General features: G+C 52.6%; 2 protein-coding genes across 5 annotated transcripts; one reads left to right on the plus strand and one right to left on the minus strand.

The window, feature by feature from the left end:
* Positions 1–722: 722 nt before the first annotated feature.
* Positions 723–8,762, minus strand: LOC128789449 (NACHT, LRR and PYD domains-containing protein 3-like). Its single transcript, XM_053945452.1, has 8 exons — positions 8,621–8,762; positions 5,277–5,440; positions 2,885–4,571; positions 2,229–2,357; positions 1,785–1,955; positions 1,400–1,573; positions 1,106–1,276; positions 723–924 (listed from the first exon to the last, which is right to left on the minus strand). Exons 2-8 carry the CDS (start codon positions 5,320–5,322, stop codon positions 723–725), a joined length of 2,580 nt encoding a protein of 859 aa, XP_053801427.1. The 5' UTR covers positions 5,323–5,440; positions 8,621–8,762.
* On the plus strand, positions 920–25,301 carry CEND1 (cell cycle exit and neuronal differentiation 1). Of its 4 annotated transcripts, none has more exons than XM_053945454.1 (2): positions 920–957; positions 17,162–25,301. In XM_053945454.1, the coding sequence occupies exon 2, from the start codon at positions 17,329–17,331 to the stop codon at positions 17,719–17,721; it is 393 nt and encodes a 130-aa protein (XP_053801429.1). In that variant the 5' UTR covers positions 920–957; positions 17,162–17,328; the 3' UTR covers positions 17,722–25,301. The 4 variants fall into 4 exon arrangements, 3 of the variants coding, with proteins under 3 accessions (XP_053801429.1, XP_053801428.1, XP_053801430.1); XM_053945453.1 differs by lacking the exon at positions 920–957 and adding an exon at positions 5,140–5,179; XR_008431415.1 differs by lacking the exon at positions 920–957 and adding an exon at positions 8,140–8,211 and having other exon boundaries at positions 17,162–17,249.
* Positions 25,302–25,944: the final 643 nt, after the last annotated feature.

A 25,944-nucleotide genomic window follows, 5' to 3' on the forward strand; every position in this document is an offset into this window, starting at 1 on the left:
GGTCTGTCAGGGGGGACACGGAGCTGCCTGCCCCCTCAGACACCTTTTCCTGCTGTCCCCAAGGTGGGATCTCGTGCCCTCCAAGTTCCCCAAGAGCCACCAAGGACCCCACGGATCAGCCCCCTGGGCACATGGACTATGATGATGTGGGCTGCAGCGCCCTGGGGACACTGCCGTGAGGATGTCCTGGCCATGCCACAGCCCTGGGGACACGTGTGTGGCAGTGTGGTGGGGCCCTGCCCATGGAAGTCAGCCCTCGCTGTCCAGCACTGCAGGAAAGCAGCTCCTGTGTAGGGATTTTCTTTGATTTCAGTGTGAATTTCCCTTTTTTTCCTATTAAAATCCAAACTGGTCAGAGACTCACTCCCAGGCCTGCGACCTCATTTCTGGGGCCTGCCCTTCTGTCCTGGGTCCATCAGACATTCCTTAGGAACAAGGGGCAGGAAGTGGAACAACAGACACATCCCTGAGAATGGTGGGCTGAGGGGGAAGAGCACAGGAGGATTGCTGGGATTGTCTGCAGGGCCTTTATTTATCAGTGCCAAATGCACAGAACTGTTGCCAGCAAGAGCGAGGGGAAAAGGGAGAGGGCAGGAGGCGGAGCCCAGCCCGCAGATGCAGCAGGATCTCCTCCCTGTGCCCCGCGGGTGGGGCAGGCTCAGCCCCACTCTCAGCACTGAGGGCTGGGCTGGGAATGGCTCTGGTTGTTGGAAGGACTTGTCCTAAAGGAGGGGAGGTCTCCTGAAGGAGGGGAGCGCCTTCCTGCCCCCCTGCAGCACCCCGCGGTGGCAGGGCAGCCGGGCCATGGCCCCTGCCTGCGGCACGTCGTGCTCCAGGAGGTTCCCGATCTTCAGGGCGGGCTGCAGAGCCCGGAGGGCGTCCAGATCCTGCAGCAGGGCCTGGCTGAAGCCGTCCGTGCTCAGCCTGGGCGTGCAGGAGGCAGGAGAAGAGGAGAAGGTGCTGGAGCTTGTGGGGAGGGAGGGAGGGAGGGAGGGAGGTGCAGACGCAGCCGCGATGCCGGTGCGGCCCTGCCTGTCCCGCAGGCTCCGCTGCCCGGCTCGGGAATGCCGGGCATGGGAGGGGCCGTGGCAGGGCCCTCACTCACCCGAGGCTCCGCAGCGGGCAGGCGGGATGCCGGAGCTGCTGGCAGAGCTGCAGGACGCCGTGGGCTCCCAGCTCGTTGTCACTCAGGTCTAGGCAGGTGAGACGGGGCCCCTGCAGCAGCCGCGCAGCCAGGGCTGGGCAGGAGGCGCCCGACAGGCGGCAGCTGCCCAGCCTGTGGGAGCGAGGGAAACAGGGAAGGAGGGCTTTGGCCTCTGCCCGCTCAGCTGCTCCAGGTGGGAAGAGAGAGGTCTGGATAGGTAGGAGGGAGCACTGGCCCATTCTGCAGCCCCTTTACCGCAGTGTGTGTAGCGGGCAGGTACAATGCTGGAGCCCCTCACACAGCAGCTCCACGCCGGTATCGCCCAGGCCCTCACTGAAGGACAAATCCAGCTCCTCCAGGCAGGTGTTGGTGCCCAGCACCGCAGCGAGGTCCTCGCAACTGGCACTGGTGATGCGGGAGTACCGCAGCCTGATGGGAACCCCCGGGAAAACCCTCAGAGTCTCCTGAGTGCCTTCACCACCATCCCACCATGCTGGCAGTCTCCACCCTGGTGCCACAACCTTGGTGCTCCTTGCCCTGGAAGTGTGCGATAGAGGCACGATGCTGCCCCAGGGGTCCCTTTGGGGTGCCTCCCGAGCTCTCAGGTCTGAGATGCCCGAGAGATTCTGGAGGTGCTCACCGCAGGATGCGCAAGCGGCTGCCCGGAGTCCGCAGCCCCTCACAGAGGAGACGCACGCCACTGTCACCCAGCGAGCTGTCAGCCAGCTCCAGATGGGCCAGGCCCGGGTGCTCCGCCAGCAGCGCTGCCAACTCTGCACAGCAGCTCTCGGACAGCCGGCACCACTGCAGCCTGTGGGAGAGCACGGAGAACAGGGGCTTGGCACACCTCACCTGTCCTGGCTGCTCACGTGCCCACCAAACCCGAGGGACAACACCCACCCTCAGGTGAAGAGGGCCTGGCCTCCCCCTGGCTGCTTGCCATTGTCCCCAGGGAGCAGCGGGGCAGCACCAACCCACTCACCCACTGCTCTGTGGTTCGGGTGCCCCCACCCGCAGCCCGGATCCCAGCCCCGGATCCCAGCCCGGATCCCAGCCCGGTTTGGGCTCCACGTGTGTCTCTCACCGGAGCACCTGCAGGGCACTGTCCCGGTGCCGCAGAGCCCGGCAGAGCAGGTGGATGGGGCAGGGCAGCTCCTCCCGCCGCCGCACGACGAGGGCACCGGGATGTTCTCCGGCTCCCGAGACTCCAGAGCTGCAGGGAAACAGAGCCGCGGGGCACGCGCAGCCCTCAGCCGTGCTGGCAGCTCCCGGTTCTGACACCAGCACACAACCCCCTCACCCCGAGCAGAGCCTCCAGCTCCTCCGGAGGGACCTTTGTGACTTTGGAGGTGGGAAGGACCTCGAGCATTGCTGCTGGAGCCACCGGGGGAGATGTAAGGTAAGTCACAGGGTGCATTTAACATTCCAGCAACAGGGAATGTCTCCCTTTGTGAGGGAGAAGGGTGACACAGGAAGCCAGAGTGACAGCTGGGCACAGGCAGGCCTGGCCAGGTCGAGCCAAGAACTCCATCACCATCAATCCCGCAGTGGGCAGCGGATGGAGGAGCCCATGTGTCCTTTATTCTCCCCAAGAATAAGTAAATCCTCTGCTGAGGAACCAAACACCCAGGGAAAGGCCGAGCTGGTGTTCCGGGGGGAGGAGCTGAATCATCCTATGGGGCAGAGAAAGAGAAATCTTTGCAGCTTTGGGTCATTAAAGCAAGAAGGAGCAGGACTTACCAAGGCACTGATGCATCCAGCTCTGCCTCAGGATCCTGCCAGTGGAAGGAGCATCCCTGGAGGGTGATGGAGCCCAGCCCAGCCCAGTGCTGGATGCAGAAGGAAAGAGCCATCTGGTCGTACAGGGTCAGCTTGGTGTTGTGCAAGTCCAGGTCAGTGAAATGACCCAAGGCACTTTGTGCAAAGCTCTTCTCGTTCATCTCAAACAAGAAGTGGAAAGTGTCCATCTCTGAAATCTTCAGTGCTTGGCTAGGGTGGGAGAGGCCTCTGTGCCTCCCCTGAAGCCACTCCAGCAGCTCTTCCCTGGCTCGTGGTGAAATTCTGCACCCGATGGTTTTGTCCATGTACTCCATGGATTTCTGGCTGACCAGACCAAAGAGGAATCGCACTGTTACATTCAAATCCTTTCTGGACTTGTAGCTTTCTAACAATTTATTTACATCCTTCTCAAGCCTCCCCAAGCTGCTGACCATTTCCCCATCATCCTCCAGAACATAAAACAGTGCTGCAAAAAACTCCTGGAGGTGCAGGTGGGTGAAGGCATAGACACTCCCATTGTCTTCTCCTTTTCTTGGGATCCTTTCATTGAGGAAGTAGGGGAGAAGACCTGGCTGGTCCAAGCCATAGTCCTTGATTTCCTTCTCCTCAAAGAGTACCTTGTGCTTCCAGATACCCTCGGCAGCCAAGGAGCAAAGCTGGAGTAGGAACTGCTGGAGGACCTGTGGGTTGCCCCTGTCCCTGTGCTTCAGTAATTGGGAGAGGTAGAACATAGTCATCCCTGTGGTGGCTTTGGAGCACTCAAGGAGGTTTTTCTTCCCACAAAGCTCTTGTTCAAGGATGGTGCAGATGGTCCAGCTCATGACAGGGATGACACACAAGCTATAGAGGATCTTGTTGCCTCTGACAAACCTGAAGGCCACATCTGCTTTGTTGGGGTTCTCAAAATACCGGTGGAAATACTCCTCCCTCCTGGCTGCTGAAAATCCCAGTATCTCCATGTAATACTCACCCTTCAGGCATTGCCTCAGACTTCCAAGAGCCGTTGGCCTCATGGTGATGAGCAAAGAGGCTTTGGGGAGCACAGTCTTCTTCAACAAGCTCATGAGGGTGAGCTCCAGTGGCTTCACCTCCCTGGGATCAGAGCTCAGCTCAGCTTCGGGCTGAACCAAGGAAAACCCCAGGGCCTCAAAGCCATCAAAAATGAACAGGATCTTCTGGTCATCCAGGATCTTCCCAGCTGGCACTCGCAGATCAGGACAGCACTGTGAAACCAGGTCTGCCACGCTGGCTTCCATGGGAAGGGCGATGGCTTTGCAGTCAATGCAGAAGACAAAGTCAAACTGCGTGTGGAGCGTCCCTTCTCCCCACTCCACCATCACCTTCCTGACCATCGTTGTCTTCCCCATCCCTGGGGCTCCCACCAGCACCACGACCTGCGGGGTTTGCCCGTCTCTGCCGGGTTCAAACAGCGCAGTGGTGGCAGCAGCTGCTCCGCTGCTGGCACTGGCACATCCCTGGCCGGTTCCATTGGCTCCATCCTTGGCTCCGTGCTTGCTCCCAGGCTCCCTGGTGATGGTCAGGGTGGTGAAGCGGCTGTGGAAGGATGAGCTCTCCCTGGGACAGGCACCCAGCTCCCTGCCCTGGCGGGACTCCTGGCCCATGTGCTCTCTGCTGTCCCACCTGTGCTCTGTGCCAAGAGGAGCAGGGTCAGTCCCCAGCCCAGACATTCCCCACCAGCCCACCTGTGCTCCCAGCACACCAGCAGCCGCTTATTTCAATGCTCAGTTCTTTCCTAAGTCTGGCTGGGGCACTAGAGACACAATTTGTGAGGATTTGGAGACTCTGGTAGGTTGGGCGTTCTTCTTCCAGGTCCTGATCCTGATCTATCAACCTTTGTTTTACCATGCTCATCCACCTGGGAGCAAATGTAACTGCCTGGGGCTGCCTGCAGCCTCTGACTCAGGGGACAAAGGGGCTGTCAGCTTCCAGGGAACAAAGGCACTGTCCCCGGGCTCCTGAGTACAGATCTCCACAGAGATATCCTTAATCCCCATCTCAGAAGGAAAGAATCTGCCCAGCTGGCTGCCAGAGCACTGGGTGAGCTTTAAGGTCACTTCCAACCCAAACCATTCTGTGATTTTAAACAATGCATTTATTGAGGAATTACAGGCCCATGTAATTCACTGCAGGAATGAGCTGCCTGGACAGAGCTGGTGACCCTGTCCCCAGAACAGCTTCAACAAGGAGTGCCCAGGACTGAACTCAGGCCCATGCCAGCTGGTGGGGAGGCTCCAGGTGAGGCTGCTCAGCATTCCAGGCTATTAATAATACCCCAAGGGGAGCAGGGCTTGGATTTTCACTGCAAGGACTTCCTGCTGCAAGAGAAACCCACCTTGGCTGCTGCAGCAAGTCATTCCACTGTGAGAAACGTCCTTCATCCTGCTGTCCTGGGAGTCTGAGGTACGGACAAACGGTGCTGCCCAAACAGTCACAGGGTTTTGCTGCTGCGTGGCCTTTTCCCCCCTCTCCAGCCGTGGGTGGGTTGTAAATGGGGCTCTAGGAAGGGAGAGAGGCTCCTTTAGGATCTTTGGATGCTCAGGGATGAAAGGGGTGTGAGCCTGTGCTGTGACCTGCTCTCCCAGTTTGCCTGCTCCAGTTTATGAACAGGGCACCTATGTCTGGATTAGGAGGGGGTAACCCTCTTGATGACTTTATTTTCTGTGAATGATGATTTTCTTTCCATGATGGAAAAAAAAAAAAAGCTTCACGATGATGTGTTTAGTAAAGCAGCCTGTGAGGGATACTGGGAAAGGGGGAAAGGATGTCTTAAGGCACATTGGGAGTTTAAGGATTCCTTATGGACTCCTTATTTCCCTGCTCAGAGCCAGACATCACACTGTCCCTCCTGCTTGCAGAATGTCAAACAATTCTGGGCACAACTGTTTCTCTCTAAAGAAAATGGTCTCAAGTGTGTCAGGGGAGATTTAGACTGAATATTGGGGAAAATTTCTTGACTGAAAGGGTTGTCCAGTCCTGGCACAGCTGCCCCAGGGCAGTGGTGGAGTCCCCATCCCTGGAGGGATTTAAAAGCAGTGTGGATGTGGCACTTGGGGACATGGGATAGTGATGGCCTTGGGCAGTACCGGGGAATGTTTGGTCCTGATAACTTCTGAGGGCTCAAACAATTCCATTCCTTCCCATGGATGCTGCTGCCACCAACATTCCCCTGTGGGTTTTGCAGGCGGGAGCTCCCCAGGAGCCAGGGCTGTCCTTATCCCTGCTAACTCCTCCTGGGAGGTGCTGTGAGCTGAGGGGGAGGGGGCAAATCCAGCAGCACCGTTTCTAAAGGTTTCTCACTCCTTCTGACCTTGAAAAAGCCATTTTCACCTTGCTGTGTCTCAGCCAGGGTTGCTGCTTGCTGTGCCTGCACTGTGTTAGGGGGGATGTGACTCTGCCATGGGGAGATGGGGGAAGTGTATTGTTTTTACAGCTTTTCCTTTGCTTCCCTTTTTCCTACCTCAGTTAAAAAAAAAAAAAAAAAGGTTTACATTCAGAATTTAAATACAACGTGAATCCTGGTCCGAGGCGTGTGAGAGCATCACGTGGGGCTGTTTATCTCCTAAGGCAGAGGCAGAGTGTGTGAACATAAGGAAACCACTGCCAGAACCCCTCATCCAGGCTCTGGGGACAAGACCCTGAGGTTCCCACTTGCAGGAGGCTCCCTCCCTCCTCCTGCCATCTTGAGGATATTCCTGCCTGATACAGAAGTAGCAAAGAGATTTTGCTAGGGAAGTGGCGGTTTGGGGGTGTCACCTGCATTAAACTGTGGATTTCCACCAGCTTTGCAGGAATTCAGCCCCTGTCATTAGATCATGCTGCTGTCATTAGATCAGCAGATCGGGGAGGTGTTAGGAAGGGGAAGCAGCTGTTTGGAGCCATGGAAAGGTCCTGGCTGTGCCTGGCACAAGTCTCTGAAAGAGCAGGGAGTGCTGGCACTACTGGGACCAGACAGGGAACAGAGGGAACATCAGCATCAGCCACAGCTAATCCTGTCCGTGCCAGCCTGTCTGAGCCGAGCTGGCTCCTGGAGCCAAGGACTACAGAAGGAATAGGAATAACCTTGCTCATCCCTGCCCCGACGGGGTGTGGGTAGCTGCAGCCCCTAGAAGCACAGCATGTCCTGGGTGATTTGCGTTCTTGCATCCAGCCCCTCATTCTGCAGCTCTCTTCAAACACAGGCAAGATTTTTCTTTACAGTGGGATTTAAGCAACCTGAGTATTTTTTAGACATGACATGCACCTGGCTGGGCACTGGTGGGTGGTCGGTGGGTCCTGAGTAGCTGATGGAGGCAGATGGGCAAGTAGCACACTGCCCGATTTGCTCTGAAATAAGGGCTAAAAGAGCTCCAGATAATCCCAGAACCTGCTGAGGTTTGGGATACAAACAAGAAGTGACACAGGGATGGGAATTTGAGCCCTGTACCTAGTTGGAGGGGTGAGGCTGTAACAGAGAGGGCTCTTTGCTTGTGAGGGCTCTTTGCTGGTGAGGATGAGGAGGAGGAAGAGGATGAGGAGGAGGTGGCTGTGTCTGGCAGTGCCTGGCTGGCTGACAGCACTCTGCAGTGTGACTGGGCTGCGTGCCCGGCTCTGATTTGGGAAGGGGTGTCAAACAAGGAGCAGTCTGGGGAGAAGGGAAGCAAAGCTGGCAGAGAACTACCCCAAGGTGCAGTATTTCAGTGACCTCCCTGCACTGTGCAGAGCTTCTCCTTGGCAAGTCAGTTTTATATTCCTTAACTCACTGCCAGGGATCATCTCAGTTGGAAATGCCTTATCTTGGTGGGGGGAGGTTCATACTCCTATTGCCTGTGGTCTACACAGAGGCATCCCGATTTATCAGGCTGACCTGCTCCCAGGTATTTTTCCCAGTGTGTCCTCCCCACTTCGTTGCTGTGTTTCAAGTAATTGCTGCAAATCCAGGCAGGATTTGGAGGAGAAACAAATGGAGCAGCAGAGGGGTCAGTGCTGCAGAGACAGCCCTGAACTGCTGAGCCAGCTCAGCCCCAAATGGCAGAGGATGTGGAGATGCAGCTGGGCTGCCTTTACCACCCTGCGGCCCCCCCTTGGCATCCTGCCCCTCCAGATCCCAGCCCTTCCCTCTGGATTGGAGCATCCTCTCCCCCCCTCCCTGCTCTCCATCTTCATGCAGTCTGCAGAGGTGCATTGTGGGAAACTCCCAAGTTTCCCCCCCCCCCCCTGCCTGCCTCCCTCCCTCCTCTCTGCGCAAGAGCCAGCTCCCAAGGTGTGACTCGTCCGGCCGGAGGACAGAGGTAAGGGATGCCGCTGGGATGGGGGGCGCGGGGTGGAAGGGCCGGGGCTCCCGGCTCCGGGACGTGTGGATGCCCTGCGCAGGGTGACAAAGAGAAATGGAGACGCGGAACGACCTGCCCAAGGTGAGTGTGCACCTCCTCGCAGCCGCCCGGGATGGAGGCCCGGGGCTGCCATGCCGGCTGCCTCTGGAGCCGGCACTCCACAGCTTTCCCCGTAAGAGGCAAAAAGTGCCTTTTTGACCCCAGACAAGGAGCACGGTGAGGATGGCCGGCCCCGAGAGGCTCCCTTCCCGTCCCAGCTCCCATGTTTTTCTCCCTGAAGGTCAGGCAGCTATAGAAGGTGTTTCTGCTAATGCACGGGTGTCTCCTGCCCGCTTCCTGCCCGCAGCTTCCTGCAGCCTGCACGTACCTGCAGCCTCCGCCGCCTTTGCGGGCTGTGCCGCCCAGCCCGAGCGGAGCCTTTCCGCCTGATCCGAGCCGGGCCGGGGCAAGGAGAGGACCTGGATGCCGCAGCAGCGCTCCGGAGGCAGGAGGGCGCCGGGCACGGGGAAGCGGAGCCGGCCATGTGCCGGAAACAGGGCTGCTGGGAGGGAGGAGGGGAAGCAGCATCCCGGGCTAAGCTCCTCCAGCCGTGGCAGGAGAGCTGCTGCACCTCCCTGGAAGGTTTTGAGCGGTTTTCCAGCTGCTTTCCCCCTCCCATCTGTGCGGACAGTGGCATTTCTTTGCCTTTTGCTCTGCCTGGATGGATTTAATGACTCTGTTTAATTCTGTCGGTCCTGAGGCAGGAGGGAAGCAGGAACAACCAGCAGCTTGGTTCAGCCTTCACCTTTTCCCAGGAAAGGGGGTTGTTTTGTTGGGCAGGGAGAATTTGACATCAATTAGGGGGTGTACCCTTCGATTTGACCCTGCTGGAGAGGAGCTCACAAAGGGAAATCTGCCCCCAAAGAAACCTAGCAGGGAGAAAGATGTCAGAGGCAATAGTGCCTATTTTAAGGGAGAATATTGCACCGAAGGAGTGGGAGAGGGGTGGATACCAGACCAGGTCTCCCGAGTCACGGTGGGTGCTTCCAGGGAGGGAAAGCTTTGGGAATGTCTCAGGCTCTTCAGTCTGATGTCCCTGCTCTCTGCGCATCCATGTGATGTGTGCTGGCAGGGACCTGTTGATTTGCTCCTGTTTACTTCTCTGTCCCTCTGATGGCTTCTGGGGAGGTCCAAAGGGGGAAAGAAGAGGATTTTAAATATTGAATCGAGGTCAGGCTGGCAGAACTTGGGCATTGGGACAAGAGGAGGAAACCTCCCCGCCGCAGCCCCGTTTTCCTGGGTGGGGCTTGGGCAGGATGCCGTCAGGAGAGGGAGGATGGACTATGCCGGATTAAGCTCCCTGCTTCATCTCAGGACTGACCTCCAAAAGTCTGACCTTCACAGGTTTGACCTTCAGTGTTTTCCATCTGTCCTTTCTCAGCCACGGTGCCCAACACCAACATCTAACCCTGTGATACTGTGGTGGGGTGGGGGAAGAAATCCCAATTCTCCCCTAAAAGTGCATTTTCATCCCGCTGCATCCATCCCCTCCCCTGGCAGGCTGCTGGGATGTGGGGCTGGAGAACACCCTGGCACATCATCCCCATCCTGGATCAGGTGTCAGGGCTGGCAGACGGGGTGGAGGGAGGGATGGGGCTCCCTGAGCAGGGATTTCCATGCTCGAGGAGCTTTGGCCATCCTTCCCCAGATGCTTTCCAGCTTCCTGCTGGGAAGGAGAGTGCCCTGGTGTTGCTGCACAAGGTAAGGGATGAGTTTTACCCCAGAGAGTGTGGGAACCTCCCTGGAAGGGCACTGCCTCATGTGGAATTGGCCCCTTGTCTGCCTGCAGTGGCTTCTTAGATTTCAGCTGCAGAGCAACAGTTTTCAGGCTGATGCCTGCAGATCCAGGGGCTGCCAGGTTCCAGACCCAGCTCTGCATGTGTGGAATTGCTTCCAGAATCTTTCTGCTGGCCCCAGCTGAGCTACAAAGGGAGTGATGCCGCATCAGGCAGAAGGGATGGATTTAGGATGCCCATAAACTGGGGAGGGATGTTGAATTTGCTGATGCTTCCTGCAGTGGTTGGGGCTATTTCAGTGTGTCACATATATTCCTCATCTATTTTTGCTTGTGGATATTGAATTTGTGATACAGGGCTGGGAGGAAGACACCTTAATAGCAAAATCTGTCAGAAAGGGAATCAGCCTTCTGAAGCTGGGGACTGGCTCGTGGTTGCTTGGGGAGCAGCACCCTAATTTGGAAGCATCTACCCTCTTCCCAAAGGCTTTTCCCAAGTGCTGGCAGGCCTGGAGTAAGGAGCAGAGCTTTGTGGTAGGAAGGAATGAGTGTTCACCATTTTTCAAGAGACAGGGAATTTGCTGACCTTGCCACATTATCCCTGAGCTGGCATAACAGATCCAGAGCTGAGCAGGGAACCAAGACAAGCCCCATGGCCCCAGCCAGGGTGTTGCTGGAATTGAATTTTTGGCTCTGGGAGGGCTGGAGAAACATTATAAAGACATTAACTGAGTGTGTTTTGGCAAAAGCCAAAACACGAGGAGTTGCCCAGGGTAGGATTCAGGGTATACCCAGATCCCTGTGAGGCTCCACACTCATGGGTTAAGGCTCCAGGATTCCTGTTGCTGCGGTGTCTCCGAAAGTGTTCCCCATTATTGCTCCAGTGCTTTGATCCAGTGTCCTGACAAATAGCTGCCATGGAAAGAAAAAGTCATCCTGGCTGAGAAGCCTTTCCTTTGTGCCCTGAATTTCTGTCTTGGAGTGAGGGATGCCCAGCCCTGCCAGGGAGAGGCTCAAGATCTAACACCTCGTGGTTTTTGAAGGGTAAAAGCTACAGTTTTTCTCTGCTACAAAAAAAAAAAAAAAAAGAAGTAACTATTCAGGGGAAAAGAGAATTTGATTTTGTGTCTGAGGGGGGTTCAAACCCAAGATTAAAGTGAGATTAGCACAGCAAATTGAGGTGCTCTGAACTCTGTTTTAGGGGCTTTGGGACTTTGTTGGGACCCTGAGGAGCCAGGCTTTGCAGCAGGGCATTTCCAACCCAGCCTCGGCAATGTATTTCCAAATTCTGTTGAATTCTATAAATGATTTTGCTGTAAGATGTGTCTGGGAGTGCAAGCTGTATGGGGGGTGGGGGGGCTGGTGGCACTTGAGGGGCCTTGCCAGTTGTGACTTCTCTTGCTGACAGCAGGCCAGGGCTGTGCCAGCTGTGACTCAGTGCCCACCTCTAGGGAGTGAGTCGGAGCACGTGGCTGGAGATAAAATCTTCTCTCTCCCAGGGCTGCTTGGCAGTGCCTGGTTTTTGCTGTGCACGTGGCTGTGTACAGACAGAGTGTCTTACCAGGGTAGGTTGGAGCTGTGTTTGGGGTTAAACCCCTCCAAAAGAACACAGGTTGAGCCCCTGGCAGGAGTGTGATGTGTCTGCAATGCTGCCTCCATCTCTCAGAGAATAAAATGTCTGCCACGTTCATCCCAGGAGCTCTTTGGGGACAGGATGTGTGTGGCTTGCAGAGGTGACAATCAGCTCAGAGCTTGTCATCTGCAGAGGTTGTGGTGTAGAAAAAGACCATATATGTCCCGTTCCTGGGCTCTTTCTGGTGGGGAGACTGAAGTGCTGTGTCACCTGTGTGGGCAGCATGGCTGGGCAGCCTCCAGAGAGAACACTGGCAATGGTGTCACACCTCTGTGCAGCTGGTGGCCCAGGGTCTGCATCCCAGAGCCCTTCCCTTTGCAAATGGAGGGCAAAGCTGCCTTTGCTGGGCTACAGGAACCCGTCCTGTTGCCACACCTCACCTTGGTGCCAGGTACAACCCAGTCTCTGAGTGTGGATGCCTTGCCCAGCCTGGAGAGAGGGGACGTGGCTTGGTGGCACTGGGAGTGAGAAGGGGGGTTCTGGCCATGCTCTGGGGGCTGTGGGGATGGTGGGGGCAGGTTTTTGGTCATTGCCAGCACCAGCTGGATGAGAGAGGAGCATGCTGGGGCTCAGAGCAGCTGCAGGAATTGCTGCAGCCGTGGAGCAGAGGCTTGGCTGGCAGATCTCCCCCCATGGCAGCGATTTGAGGCTGCTGCCATTGCTAAACTACTTCCAGCATCTGACACTCTCCATAACAAGATTCAAAGGGCTTGTTTGAGAGGGAAGTGTTTAATCCAGGGATGGGGGGAGGGATGTGGGGAGTAACAAACAACAGATTGGGAAAAGGATTCATAAATATCTCATCAGAGTGAAGTGGGTCACCAGTGTTTGCTGTGACTTGGTGCTGCTGTCTCTGAGGGTTGGATTTGGGAGGGCTGGGAAGCACAGCAGGTTTCTGTACAGTCTGTCCCTGGCTGTGCAGCACTGAGGCCATTCAGAAGCGTCTGTGACAAGTGACTCTGCTGGCGTGGGGTTTGCGTTGCGTTGTGTCACGTTTGCCGTGCGTTGCGTCAGGAGCTGGGGGCTGAAATAGCCTGGAAGGGAGCTAAAAATCCTCCTTGGGGAGCTGCTCATGGCAGCTGAGAGAACACAAGCTCCTTATGTAAAGCTGCTTTAATATTTATGGTAATATCAGAGGCGGTGCATTACCTCATCCATCTTCACTGCCCTTCTTGGGCATGGGGAAAGGCTTAGTCACTACTCTGCCAACCTTCTCCTTGGTGCTTGCTTGGCATCTACCTGTCTTTAATGCATTTATTCCCCCAGCAGCTCAGAAAAAGGGACAAATGCTGGTTTTCCCCATTGGGAATGGAGAGTTGAAGCACTGGGAATGCTGCTCAGTTGCAGGAGGGGACTGGATGTTTCTAACTGGAGGACACTGGGAGTGTAGGGATGGACCTTTGTTGCAGGATAAATCCTGATACATAACCCCACTGTGTTGTTAAATCCTTCCTTGCTGCCAGTCTCAGTGTGGCAGTCAAGGACCTGATGGAAACGCGTTGCTTTTCATGACAGAGGGAAAAGGCCTGTGGATGAGCTTCCCACTGCACACACTGCTCCCAGACCCACACCCCGGAGCAGCTCCTCGGTCTTGCAAAGTGACTGACTTTTCCTTCCAAATGGAAGCAGTAGGGGAGGATGAGAGGATTTGGAGATGGGATGGGGCTGGTCCCTGCAGAGGGAAGGGGCCATCCTGATGGAGCTGTGCTGTGGCACAGCTTAGCAATGACTCATCAGCTGCGCTCGGTGCAGGATTGATGCAGCTTTCATCTGTGCACGCAGGAGACAGATGAATAGATGTGTTTGGTGATTTGCTGGGGTTTGAGGCAGGAAAAGTGCCCTTCAGGGAGCCAGGGGAAGCTGTTCCTCTGCTGGCCTGTTGCTCTGGCGGAGGGCAGCTTGTTGCGCCGGGTGAGTCTGACTGCACTGACCTTGAGAGCATCCCAGGGGAGCTGTGGCGTTTGTGTGCCAATCTTTGCAGCAGCAGCAGCAATTTGGAAGGCTTTCCTTTTCCTTTTCCTCCTTTATCATCCCTGGTTTTATTATGCCAGCTCCCTCTTCCCAGCCTGGGGAAGAGCTGGTTAGCTGCTGGCAATGAGAACCTTCCAGAAAGGGCACTGATTGTTAAACAGAAATAGCATGGAGCAGGGAAAAGGGAGGGAATGAAGCCTGTCTCCCACAAAATCTTATTCCCAAGTGCTGCTGCCTGTGTAGGAGGCAGAGAGGGAGCTGGAAGGGGGAGGAATGGGTAGACAGGCAGAGACAGCAGCTGACAAGAGAAAAGGGAGGAATAAAAAGATGTGAGGAGATATAAAGAAGAAAGTAGGAAAATGTGTCATTAGAGAAAAACTTGGTGTGATGGAATGAGGGAAGAGGAGGAGACAAAGGAATGGGGGGGAGCCCCCATATGCAGGCTTAGTTTTTTGGAGTGAGGAAAGCACGTCTTTCTTCAGTCTGAGGGAGACAGAAGTGCTTAAAGATGAGCCCATGGTCATGGCCTTGGAAGTACAGGATGGAGAGGAGAGATGATTCCCAAGGTAGGGAGCTAAGAGCACACAGAAGTGGGTTAAGTACTGGGATGGAAAAGAATGTGCTGCTAAGGGTACCCAGGAGCCAGAGGAGGAGCCAGGCCAGAGGGTCTGGAGAGGTGCTAGGTGATCCTGTGGCTACTTGCAGTGATGGAAAACCAGAGACAAAAGCCCTTTTGTGCGGGCACTTAAGAACTGCCAATATTGATTTTTGGCTTAGTTTGGTTTCTACATCTTTTAAAACCTTTTCTAAGCTGCATGATGGGTTTGTGTTGCTTTTAGTGGAAATGCACTTAGAATCAGGAAATTCTGTTTGTGGCAATGCAGGGCATGGTGGCAGGACAAAGCTCCTGGCTCCATGGCTCCAAGCAAAACCAGCTTTTGTGCCCCCAGGAACCTGGATCAGTGAGGTGGATAAACTTTGAGGTGCCTGGGCTGTGCAGGGTCCCCATTTCTCAGCAAAAGGTGAGTTTGCCCTCTCTGATTTACCTCACGATCTCCATAGGCTGCACATGATTTTCCTAGGGAAAGAACACAAGTTTAGTGCTTGGTCCATGTGCTGTAACCACACGAATGTCAGAGTGTGTGAGTGGCCCAGTTAATTGATATCAAAGCGACAAAGAAGGTAAATTAATATTTATGCCATGATTAATCTGACTCTCCCTGCTTTAACCTCCGAACCCACTTCAGTTGTGGGCTCCACTTACTATTTCTTTGTGTCTCATTGTACCAGACTGAAAAGAAATAAAAGGATAAACTGGTCCCAAACCAGAGGAGCAGAGTCCTGGGAGTGACTGTGTGCAGCCTCAGCTCTAGATTTATGTAGGACTTGTGCTAACAGAGCAGTATGGATGCTCTCTGGAAAAGATGAGGCAGGTAATATCTACAGAAATATTACAGAATGAGCACTGAGAGGAAAATATTCTTGCACCTGGCCAGGCCCTTGTTTCCCTCCCACGCCCCAAGCCACAGCGAGGCCCAAAGCTGGGTGAGCATCCGGGGTGGTGTTTGTGTGGTACAGGATGCCCAAGTATCTGATACATGCTCAGCAAGCCGTGAGAGAGGCACAGTTTGGGCTTTCCAAAAGAGTTTAGTATCCCAAGCTAGGCACTGTCCAGCTGCAGTCAATGAGAAATACGGGATTTTATGGTCACCCAGCCAAGTGCAGCGTGAGGAGCTGGGCTGGAAGTCCTTGTGGGTCCCTTCCAACTTAGTATATTCTGTGAGAGTTGTGGAATTCCATGATTTTGGTACTGCAGTTCCCTCAGTCTGCTCCAGCTGACTGGCACTGGAGCAGCTGGTGTCCACCAAGCAATGGCTGGCAAGGGAGAGCATGGGAGGGAGGTGTTTCCATTTTATACTTAGGAGCCATAAGGTGTTGCTCAGCTTTGCTCTAGTCCCAGATGTGTCATTTCTGTGAGATTTCCTCCATTCCTGCCTAAAAGGAGATGAAAACCCCATGTTTGTCAGCCTCTTTCCCGGAAGAGTCAGCAGCACAGATCATTGCTGCAGTCCTGGGACTTTGTTCCTGTCATTAGAGGAGCGATCTGCCCTCTGAGCTGCTGTGGAAGGAACCTTTGCTGGCTGAGGTTTTTGAGGAGCCTCTTCAGCTCTCAATCCAGACAATGAGCTCTGATTTCACTTAGCAGGCAGAAAGCTCCCGGCAGGCTCCTGGCAGCCCTGAAGGTCAGCAGGGAGCCAGCAATGCCGGCGGCTCAGATCCGATGCTGCCTCCTGGTTACTCTTTATTTCCCGAGCTCGGAGCTGATGTGGTGCTGAACTGCCAGAGCCTGCTGGCAAAATGCCCAGTGCATTGTCCTCTCCTCCCATTACATGGAAGTGGAGCCACAGGAGCTCCATCCTCAGCTCACCCTGCCCTGCCAGGTTTGTGGGGTGAGGTTGTTGTGGTAGTTTTACGTCCCCTCAAAGCCCACTTTGTCCCTTTGCTGAATTCCTGTGGTGCAGCTGTGTTGTTCACCACTTCCACCAGTTCCCTGGGGAAGATAGCCCCAGCTGATCACCAGCATCCTGTTTGGCTCCATGGACAAGTCCAGCAACCCTGAAAGGAGATGACAGGACTGAGACATCTCTTATCACCAAGAGATCCAGCTCTGCAGTAAATCTGAGCAGTCAATTCTCTGTTTTGCACCAGCTGAGGATCTGGCACTCTGTTTTGCTGTTGCTCTACCAAAATGCTGGTAGAAATAATCCTTTTATCCCTGATACCTGTGAGAAGTGAGGAAATAATCCTGGTTTTCCTGCAGTACCCATCTGGAGGGAGAGCATCACACAGGATCACATATGGATTATAAATGGATCTCGGGATAGTGCTGCAAAAGGAAGGGTGGAGGGTGAGACAGGCAGGGAGGATCTATCCATCTGCTTTCCCGTGGAACAAAGTGTTCTCTCATTACCCAGAAGGAATTGAAAGGGTGAGCAAAGGCAAAGTAAGGTTTATTTGGTTGGATGTGAGTTTGTCATTGCTGACAAATGGCCTCACACCCACAGCCAGGATGGACTTGGACTACGGACGCCCAAAAGTGGCAGTCATAGGTGACAGTCCAACTTGTTTGATGTTCCTGTTTGATATTAGGAAAAAAATCCTTCCCTGTGAGGGTGCTGAGGCCCTGGCACACATTGACCAGAGAAGCTGTGGCTGCCCCATCCCTGGAAATGTCCAAGGCCAGGCTGTACAGGGCTTGGAGCCCTCTGATCCAGAGGAAGGTGTCCCTGCCCATGGCATGATCAAGGTGAGTTTTAAGGTCCCTTCCAACCTAGGCCATTCTCTGTTTCTGTGATTGTTACAGGCACAGAGCCTGTAGCAAATGCTTTGAATGAAGTTCACAATTCTGAAAGAAGAAGCCAACAGTTTTCCAGTCTTCCTTTCTGTCCTCCTCCATCACCTCCAGGTAGAGTAGCACTGGCTTGCTCTACCCTGTCACTCACCTCTCCTTGTTCTGCTTCCCCCTCCAGGTGCTGTACCATGTCCAGGTAGGACACTGCCAGTGTCACAAGCATCCCAAGACAACCACTCCCAGGCCTTGAGCTCGGGTGGCTCCTCTGCTTCCTGCAGCAGCCGGGCAAGGGAGAAGAGCTGGGATAGCCCCGCGTATCCAGTCGCTGCCCACAGCACCCCTAGGATGGATTCCAAAGGCAACGTCCGAAGCGGAAACAAACCCGACGCCAAGGCCGCCAGCTCCGGGAAGCCGGAAAAACCCAACCCTGGGCCTGCCACGAATGCAGACAAGAAGGAGGCCCCCAAAGAGCAGCCTGCTCCTGCCACGGCCACCAAGAAGGCAGGCGGTGACGCCGCCATCGCCAACAACCACAGCAACCTGAAACCCAGCCCCGCCGCCACGGAGACGCAGGAGGCCAGCGGCCAGTCCCCTGACTCTGACCACAAGGGAAACAGCTCCGAGGAGTCACCGGGCAGCTTCTTCGACAACATGAAGCCCTTGATCATCGTCGGAGGAGTGGCGGTGGCCGCGCTGGCTGTGATTGTGGGAGTGGCATTCCTAGCCCGGAAAAAATGAAGACCGAGACGGGGTGGGGATGAGAAACCCAGCCCAGCTGTACAGCTCCTTTTGAGACAAATGCATGCAGAGAAATTCTATACATAGCTATATATATAGAGAGCGAGCTAGATAGGTCAACAACAAACACCAACTGCAACTCCAGGGTCTTGTTCAAGACAACTGTGCAAGTCTGACCCGCTGTGGGTAACTCCATGCACTCAGTGTGTTCTTTCATGTAATATATCTTGGCTTATACCGCTGTGTATAGATTACAGCTTCTCCTGATCGGTGTAAATGACGGTGTCCCCTCCCCTCCCCTGCTGTCCTCCCTGGGAGACACCCTCCCCGCCCCTTGCAGTCCCGTTTTCAAGTCCAAAGTGTTCTACATCCCATTTGGAGTCCCAGTTTGTGTTTTGGTTTCTGTTTGGTTCTGTTTTAACTTGGGCTGTGGTAAAGAAGATGGAAGGGGAGTGCTAAGGCCCGGCTCTCCTGTCACGCTGGGCTGGGGGTGTTTTCTCAGCTCGTCCTGGAACAAGGGAAGCGCAGGGGCAGTGGCAGGGAAGAGGCAGCTCCCTGACCCAACAGCCATCCCTAATTGGTGTCTGTGTATCTGCCCCTCCTCATCCCACCTTGGAACACCTGCCTGGGAAGTGCTCCGGAGGAACCAGGGCGGCTGCAGCGTGGCAGAGCCGAGTGTGAGCCTGGGATGTCACATCAGGTCACTCTTCTGGCTGAGCTGCCAGCGGGGCAGTGACCAGAGGGGCTGTGCTGTGGCCCAGAGAAGTCCCATTGCAGCCTTCAGCATCCCAGGGCTCGCCAGGGTCACGTGGGCAGCACTTGGAATAGAGAGACTTTGTTTTGGATCTAGTATTTCCTAAAGTGAGGCTGGGCTTTGCAGGGTGCTGTGGGCTCAGTCCAAGCTCCCTCGAGGTTGGCTGGACTATTTGTGTTCATTTTTTTGGGATTTGGATAAGGCTTTTCATTGGATTTTTTTCCCCACTGAAGGCTCTTGTCTCTCAGCACATGGGAAGACAGGAAAAGGGGGAGACATGAGCTGGTGTTAGGGCAGAGAGGACCTGGGACCCCATGACAGTAACACTGACCTACCTGCTTTATACCAGAGAAATCCCTTTCAAGGGCACTGGAGTCTGTCCTGGGTGGATTTCTTACCTCCCTCTTGACAGTAGTAGCAGGGATTTGTAACGTCCACACTTTGGAAATGGAAACAATTCCCAGCCCTCGGGAGCAGCCTGATTTCATGGGTGAGTACCTTGGCTCTAAAATCAGACCTTGTGAGGGGGAGGAGTGAGGGTGTTTAGTGCTTTGGCCGATGCTCAGCACTAAACAGCGAGAGGTGAGGAGTTCTGCCTCTGAAAGCTTCCATTAGGCTTCTCTTGGCTGCTGCAAAACAGCCATGTTATAAAAACCCCTTACATTTTGGGTTTAAGTTGGGTCAGAGGTTAGGTGAGATCCAATGGGAGCTCGGCAGCGGCCACAGGGGCTGTGACACAGTGGGGTGAGTTCTGTTACAGAGCCCATTGTGCACCTTTACCTGAGATGGATGGATGGATGAATTCAGGGGCTGCAGGGATAGAGGGAGGTGTGCATTCCTCAGGTGCTGCCTGTGCAGTGTTTGCCTCTGGCACAGTCCCTGGACGGGCCGGTGAGGGGGTATAACCTGACCTGGCAATTCTTCTCTTGGCTCGTGTCTGCCTTATTTACCTCCAAATCTGACCTGCTGAATGCACATGGTCTTGGAATGCATGGCTACTCCTATGGTGAGCTCAGAAAATATTCCCAAAGGTCTATGGCCTCTGGGAATACCAGACACTGTGTCCTGATGCAGCTGGAAGTTGATGCCTCCACCTTTGCTAGCACAGAGACAGGAGCAGGCGTGTTGGGCTCACAGGAGTTTCGGGAAGCAGGGCTACAGCTCCAGGTGAGATCCTGGTAGCCTAAAACGCTCTTGGCATGAGCTGTGGATGTGTTCCCAGCAGCAGTGTGTCACTTACAGCCTGGGGAAGGGTTAGAAGCAGATGGGTCCTCCTTTCCCCTCAGAAGAACAACTTTGCAGGGGAATTTTCACAGGGATTTTTGCTTACATTGCTCAAAGGGAAGGGAAATCACCCCCTCCTGCTCTGGTTCATCTTTTGCCAAATAGGGTAATGATTTTCAGACAGTTACTTCGGTTTTCAAGAGCTGTTTCTACCTTTCCTGCCCCCTCTCTCCCTCTCAGCTCTAGCCTAGGATTGTTTTTAGCAGTGTGTGACATTAGGCAGAGCATCTATCTATTCTGCCCTGACCAGCATAGATAGATTGGGCAAGGAAAGTGAAGAACCTGCTCCATTCGAGTCTCCAGTTTTACTTTCTAAAATGTTCTTATTTCCTTGTCTTCACCTTTGGCAACAGAAGAGGGGGAAAAACAGTTCTCAGCTAATGGCCTTAACCTTTTCTCCATCTCCAAGCTCTGCCTGCCCTTAGAGCACTCGGATGCAAGGCCACCAATTTCATCCAGAAGCACCACAGGGGTGGTGATGGGGCTGCAGCTCCTCACTGGGGCTTGTTGCTCATTAGAGCGCTCCCTGCTCAGCAAACCTCTGTTTGTAATGCTTGGCATGTTCTGTTTGTAAGGGGTTTTTGAGCATGGTCTGTCCTGTTCCCAAGGGATTTTCCACTTCCTGTGATCACTTAACAGTTTGCTGTCGAGGTTCAGCACCTGGAACCCACCTCTTTGGCAGTTTGGTTTGGAAAACACCTGTCTGTGTCTGTGTGTCTGTGTGCCTTGAAGCACATCCTGAGTGTTTGTGTGTACAAACCTTCGTGTTGCATTGCTGCAGTCTGGGACGGGGAGAGAATCCAAGCTGGAGATGCCCCTTCCTTCCTTCCCTGCATTCACACCAAGTGTCCATGATGTCTTTTCTGTGCCATTCCCACTATGCCATGCAGCTCCTCAATTCCTTTCTGGTCCTGGTTTCTCCTCAGTGCAAAGAATGTCTGGCTGGTGAAGTGCTGAGTGTGTGGTGTGCTCAGAGCCCTGAGCCCCTGCTCCCCAGTCATGTGGGCTCTTTGCTTTAAAATGAGGCACTTTTAGACTATCCTGGACTGTGCTGTAGCGCTTTTCCAAGTGTGGGTCTAGTGTTGAGCCGGGCAGATCCAGCGTAGATGCCACAGTGCGTCGCAGCCCTGACTTGCAAACAGCTCCTGTCCTGCCTTACTGTGCCAGGCTGTGCAGTGCTTTCCTTCTGAGCCAAAAATGTCCAGCGAGCACCAGGCTGAGGGAGCAAATCCCCCTCTCTCAGCCCCAAATCTGTCGAAGCAGAAGGCTTTAATGAGTGACCTCGCTGTGCTAAATAAATAGTTGTCTTTTCTCGTACTGAGCACACGCCGTTTTTTGCTTGATGTCCTTCTTTGTGTGGTTTTTGTGGTATGAAGTCCTTCTAGTGTCATCTCCATGGGGACAGTGAATTAACACTTAAAACTAATCAGAGTCTGTGCTTGGGGTTTGAAGAGATCTAGATTGCTAGTTTACTCTCTTGATCAAGTTGATAAATTAAATATTGGCAAAACTGGTTGCAGACCTTTCAGCTTATCACCAAAACTCTCGATTGAATCACTGCACCCAATCTCAATCTCTTTTTAGAGAATCATAAATTTTAGTTGAATATAAAGATGTCATTTTGCTGTCTTGGACAACTCAGTAGAAGGTTTTTGCTGCTTCTGTTTTAAGAGAGATGGAATGGATTATGCTTCTGCTTCCTCTTCCTACTGATTTAATACCCTGTAGATAAGTCCTGTTATTCCTAACAATACTGCAGCAGGATGCAAACAAATCTGGCAGCCAGGGGATTATGTAGCAGCATTTTTGGGAGGGTAAGAATGCATTCCTGTTTGCCTGGGGCTTACTTAAAGCTCTCAACAGTTACTTGCCCTGAAGCATTTCTTAGGGGGCTGGGTGATAAACTAAACATCCATTTGTGTCTCTGTTGGACTAGACTTTGAAGGTTGAGCCATAGAATACTGAAAACAAGGGGAATTTTTCCATTGGCTTTACCATGCTCTGGCCTTTGAGTTCTTGTTGGCACCAGGGATATGATCACAGGTCATCATGAAATGATCTCAATTACACACTTATTTTTCAATTGATACAAATGTTCCTTAGGCTGAGTGTAAGGGAAGTCTGTTCTCTGAGGCAGCCTTGCTTATGCTGGCATCAGGATTTGTGTATTAACAACAGCAGTGCAACCAAAAACTCCTGGAGCTGGTGAGAGATGATTTATGCCTTAAAATATTCCCTACTTTTCCTGGAAACGCTACTGGGGTATAGAATTCAGTGGCCTTCTAACTATTCTTAGAATTGGTTGAAAATAACAGTGCTGAAGATTGGAGAGGAAAATGATTCTTCAAGAAATAAACCAAAAAAGGAAGGCAATGAAAAAATATGTTTGAAAGGTGAAATTCTTGGAATTTCAATCAGCTCCATGGAAAGCTTCATATCGGTGAAGATTCTGAGAGGGTGAAAGGAACAGAGCAGAGAAGTGGAGAGAAAAAGCACTATTTAATTATCTTAATAACTTTGGTAAGGACATACTAACTTTTATATCCTCTTCCCCCTTTTTTTTCCTCAGAAAAAGGCAAAAAATTATGAGCTCTGGTGCCATGCAAATTAACCTCTGCTAATTGCCTTTTCCAGATGAATTCCTGCTGGCTCTGTGCAATGTTAAAGGGTTAGAAAAATACCTGAAGTCTTCTGTAACCAACTTTGCATGATTCAGGAGAATTGGCAGGACATCAGGAGGGGCTGTGTTCTCTTTTCACGTTATGACAAGGACTGCAAATGCAGCCTGCTCGCAGTTCCATCCTCCTGGTCTACCCTCCATGCTGGAGCAGGAATGCTGATTCCCTTCCCAGGCCTTGCAGCATCACATCCCATTCATGAGCTGGCTGCAGTTCTGCTGCATAGGTTGGGCACTTCCCACCACGAAGAGGAATTGGCTTTGATCTGGAGCATAATGGCTCTGTATTCCAGTAAATTCTCCCTACGGGACATTGGAATTGGGAATATTTCCTGCTATTTACACTGGAGGTATTTGATCCTTTACTCTTTTGGGTAGAAATCTGCTGATGCTGAGGACTTGTTGGCACATTTTGGGTCTTATGAGTGACACTTGGCTGACAGCCCTAAAAAGCCTGGGAGCCTGTGCCCCCATCCAGCAACCCTCAGGGGGTTTAATCCACAGAATAAGGTGGATTTATGATGACTTCTTCCTCTTTTTGAGACCATCAGTCCAGCCCTATAACCTGCTTTCCTTTTAAATTCCCTAATTCCTGGGATGTCTGTTCACACCAGATCTTCAGCTGCTACAAACTACTGGTTTCTGATCTGATCATTGCTTGTTCTTCCCTCCTTCTTTGGCCACTGCACTGCATTCCCTTTTTTCCCCCTGCTTTCTTCCTGGGCAGCTCTGCAGATGTGGCCTCTCCACAGCCCAAGGCTGGGGCAGATTTTGGGGTGTCTAAGACAGGTTTTAGGTGGGTCCCCCAAAAATACAGGCAGTGTTGGGCCCCCAGACTGTGTGTCACAGCAGAGAATGTGTGGAGCTTTGATCTGCCCTCACCTTTGAGGGTCTAAGTCTGCAAGAGGCTGAGTGCTCATCTGCCACAGGATTTCTAATGGATGACAAAGCCCCAGGAAGGTCCCTTCTTGTCCTTCCCTGTCAGTCAGGTGTGAGGTGTTCTGGCTGCTTGAGAGGGGCTGACATGGTGTGAGCACGCACCGCACTGGGCTGCAGACAGAGCTCCCTCAGCCCTCTGGAGCACCAAAAACTGAGGGAAAAGAGAAGTTTTGAAGTCGTGGACGTGTACTTCTGCTGGCCTGGAAGGATCAGCTGTTGTGTCAGGGGTTAGGGTGCAGGAAGTGCAAGGATTGTCTCATTTCAATGAGTTGATTAGGTGTCACAGGGTGATAGGGAACTGTGGGATGTCTGGGCCTCTAAAATTCGCATTTCATTCAATTGACCATAATAGGCCTCAAAATCCTGTGAGAGATCAAAGCCTTTGGCTTTCCAAATTCATGAGTTTGGATCTACCTTGTGCCACAGCTCTGCTCACTCCTGTGGACAGCGTGTGCTCGGATATGCAGTACTCTGGGACTCATGCCCTCTTTGATGCTCTTCAAATTAAATAGATGTTTTTCTGCTGAAAAGCATAACTTGAGTTAAACAGGCTTTGGACTGGCTGTTCCCATTTCTCTTCTGGTTGTTCCCAGCTTGCAATTCTCAAACAGTTCCGTCACTTTTCCATTTCTCAGCCTCAGTGCAGCATCCTGAGCATGAATGTACAGGCTCTTTCTGTCTGTGTGATGATGCTGCAGCACCAAAGCTCCCACCAGGACAAGAGGAATCTTTAATCACCTTCCACCAGTCAGGTCCTGCACCATATCCCTGGTTCTGCCACGGCTGCTTCAAGCAGCCAAGCTTCTGGGGCAAGCTGATAAGAACAAGGGTGCCACACAATTTTGTTTGGTTAAAAACCAACCAACCAACCAACATGGGAATAATTTGGCTTTACTGAGTTTTGAGCAGCCCTTCATAACCCTGGTGCCTTTTCCCAGGACTGTTTCAACTGAAGCCTTTAAAAGTTGCAGTTTCACCTCCCCAGGAAACCAACTCTCTTCCAGTGGTAGGTGCAGGTTGGCTATCAGTTTGTGGAGGAACTAAAACTTTAGGAAGGGAATTCGAAGGTCAGATTACAGGGGATTTTTATTTTATTTTTGGTTTGTTTGGATTCTGTTACTTCCCCAGGAACTGATCCAAAGCCCTTGGAAGTCAGACTGAAATGCCTGCTGTTCCTTTGGAAGCCTCAGGCACCTTTCCAACGATGTTAGTGGGTTTTGAGTCAGCTCCTGCGTGTGTTTTCCAAACAATAGGAATTTTCCAAGTGACACCTTGATTTCTTCCCTGGACAACCAGACCTGCTTGTCATTACACAACTGTGTTCAACATACAGGTTTGGGGTTTGTTTTTTTTTTTTTTGCTCTCAGAAACAATATGCTGCTAGACACATTTCCTGGAGGGAAATGGACACCTACCTACACACAAAGCTATCCAGCTAATTTATACCTTGTTGAATTTATAATCTTGTCTATGCTTCTATGGACACTTTGTATGGGCTGCAGCTCAAATCCTAAAATAGTCAAGAATTTTTTCCTTTCCCATATAGTATTCTATTTACTTTGACTTTGAAAACAAAAAAAGCGTATAAATGCAATAATGCAGGTAGACTAGAAATACTAGATTGAAAATTTAAAGTAGTTTAGCTTGTCCCATTGTGACTGACAGTGTTGTATGACACCCAACGCTGTACCCTGACATTTTCCAGGCTTTCTCCGTAGCTGAATCTAGTATTAGCTTTGGAAACCCATTGTGTGAGTGGTGGGTGGATGGGTCGGAATCGTGTGCTCTCTACACACTGTATGTTACTCACATCACAAGCTGTATGGCCACTCCATATGCTGTGAAACTGTAAATGATTCCCAAATACACCTGTAACTCTTACCAGGATTGTGAGAAATAAACTATATATAGATATATATACACACACATAGAGAGATTGTATAATTCCTCCCGTGAGCATCTTCGTGTACCTGGGGGTGTGAGTGGAACCTGCTGTGCCCCCTCTCGAGGTTGTCTGGAGAAAGCTGTGGCTGCCCCTGGATCCCTGGTCACGTCCAAGGCCAGGGTGGACAGGGCTTGGAGCAACCTGGGATAGTGGAAGGTGTCCCTGCCCATGGCAGGGGGTGGAACAAGGTGAGCTTTAAGTCCCCTTCCAACCCAAACCATTCTATGATTCTCAGATTCTATGTCTGTGTTTCCCGAAGGCTCGATGTTTTCTAGGTGATCCCACTGAGAAGTGTGAGAAAACGCAGTTCCTGCCCCAGATAAACTCCAGCCTGCCCAGGGAAAGCAGGCAGAGGATGATTATTGTTATTCCTAGATAGGAACTAAATTGAATTGTAGATTTACCCAGAGGCACAGGGGAAACATTTGTGATCCAAGAGATTTCTATCCTGCAGGCTGGTCTCCAGCTTTGCTGTGACCTTTCTCCTGCCAAATTTCTCCTGCTGATTTTCTGGTTTTGTTTCTAAGATGGCCTGGGAACACCTCCCAAACAAACCATTCCCTGAGCACTGGGTGATGTCTGTGGGGTCCCTGTGCACAGATTCCCTCCAGGCTCTCAGAGGGG

The sequence above is a fragment of the Vidua chalybeata genome, chromosome 6, assembly GCF_026979565.1.
Source record: "Vidua chalybeata isolate OUT-0048 chromosome 6, bVidCha1 merged haplotype, whole genome shotgun sequence".
Taxonomy (NCBI): Eukaryota; Metazoa; Chordata; class Aves; order Passeriformes; family Viduidae; genus Vidua; species Vidua chalybeata.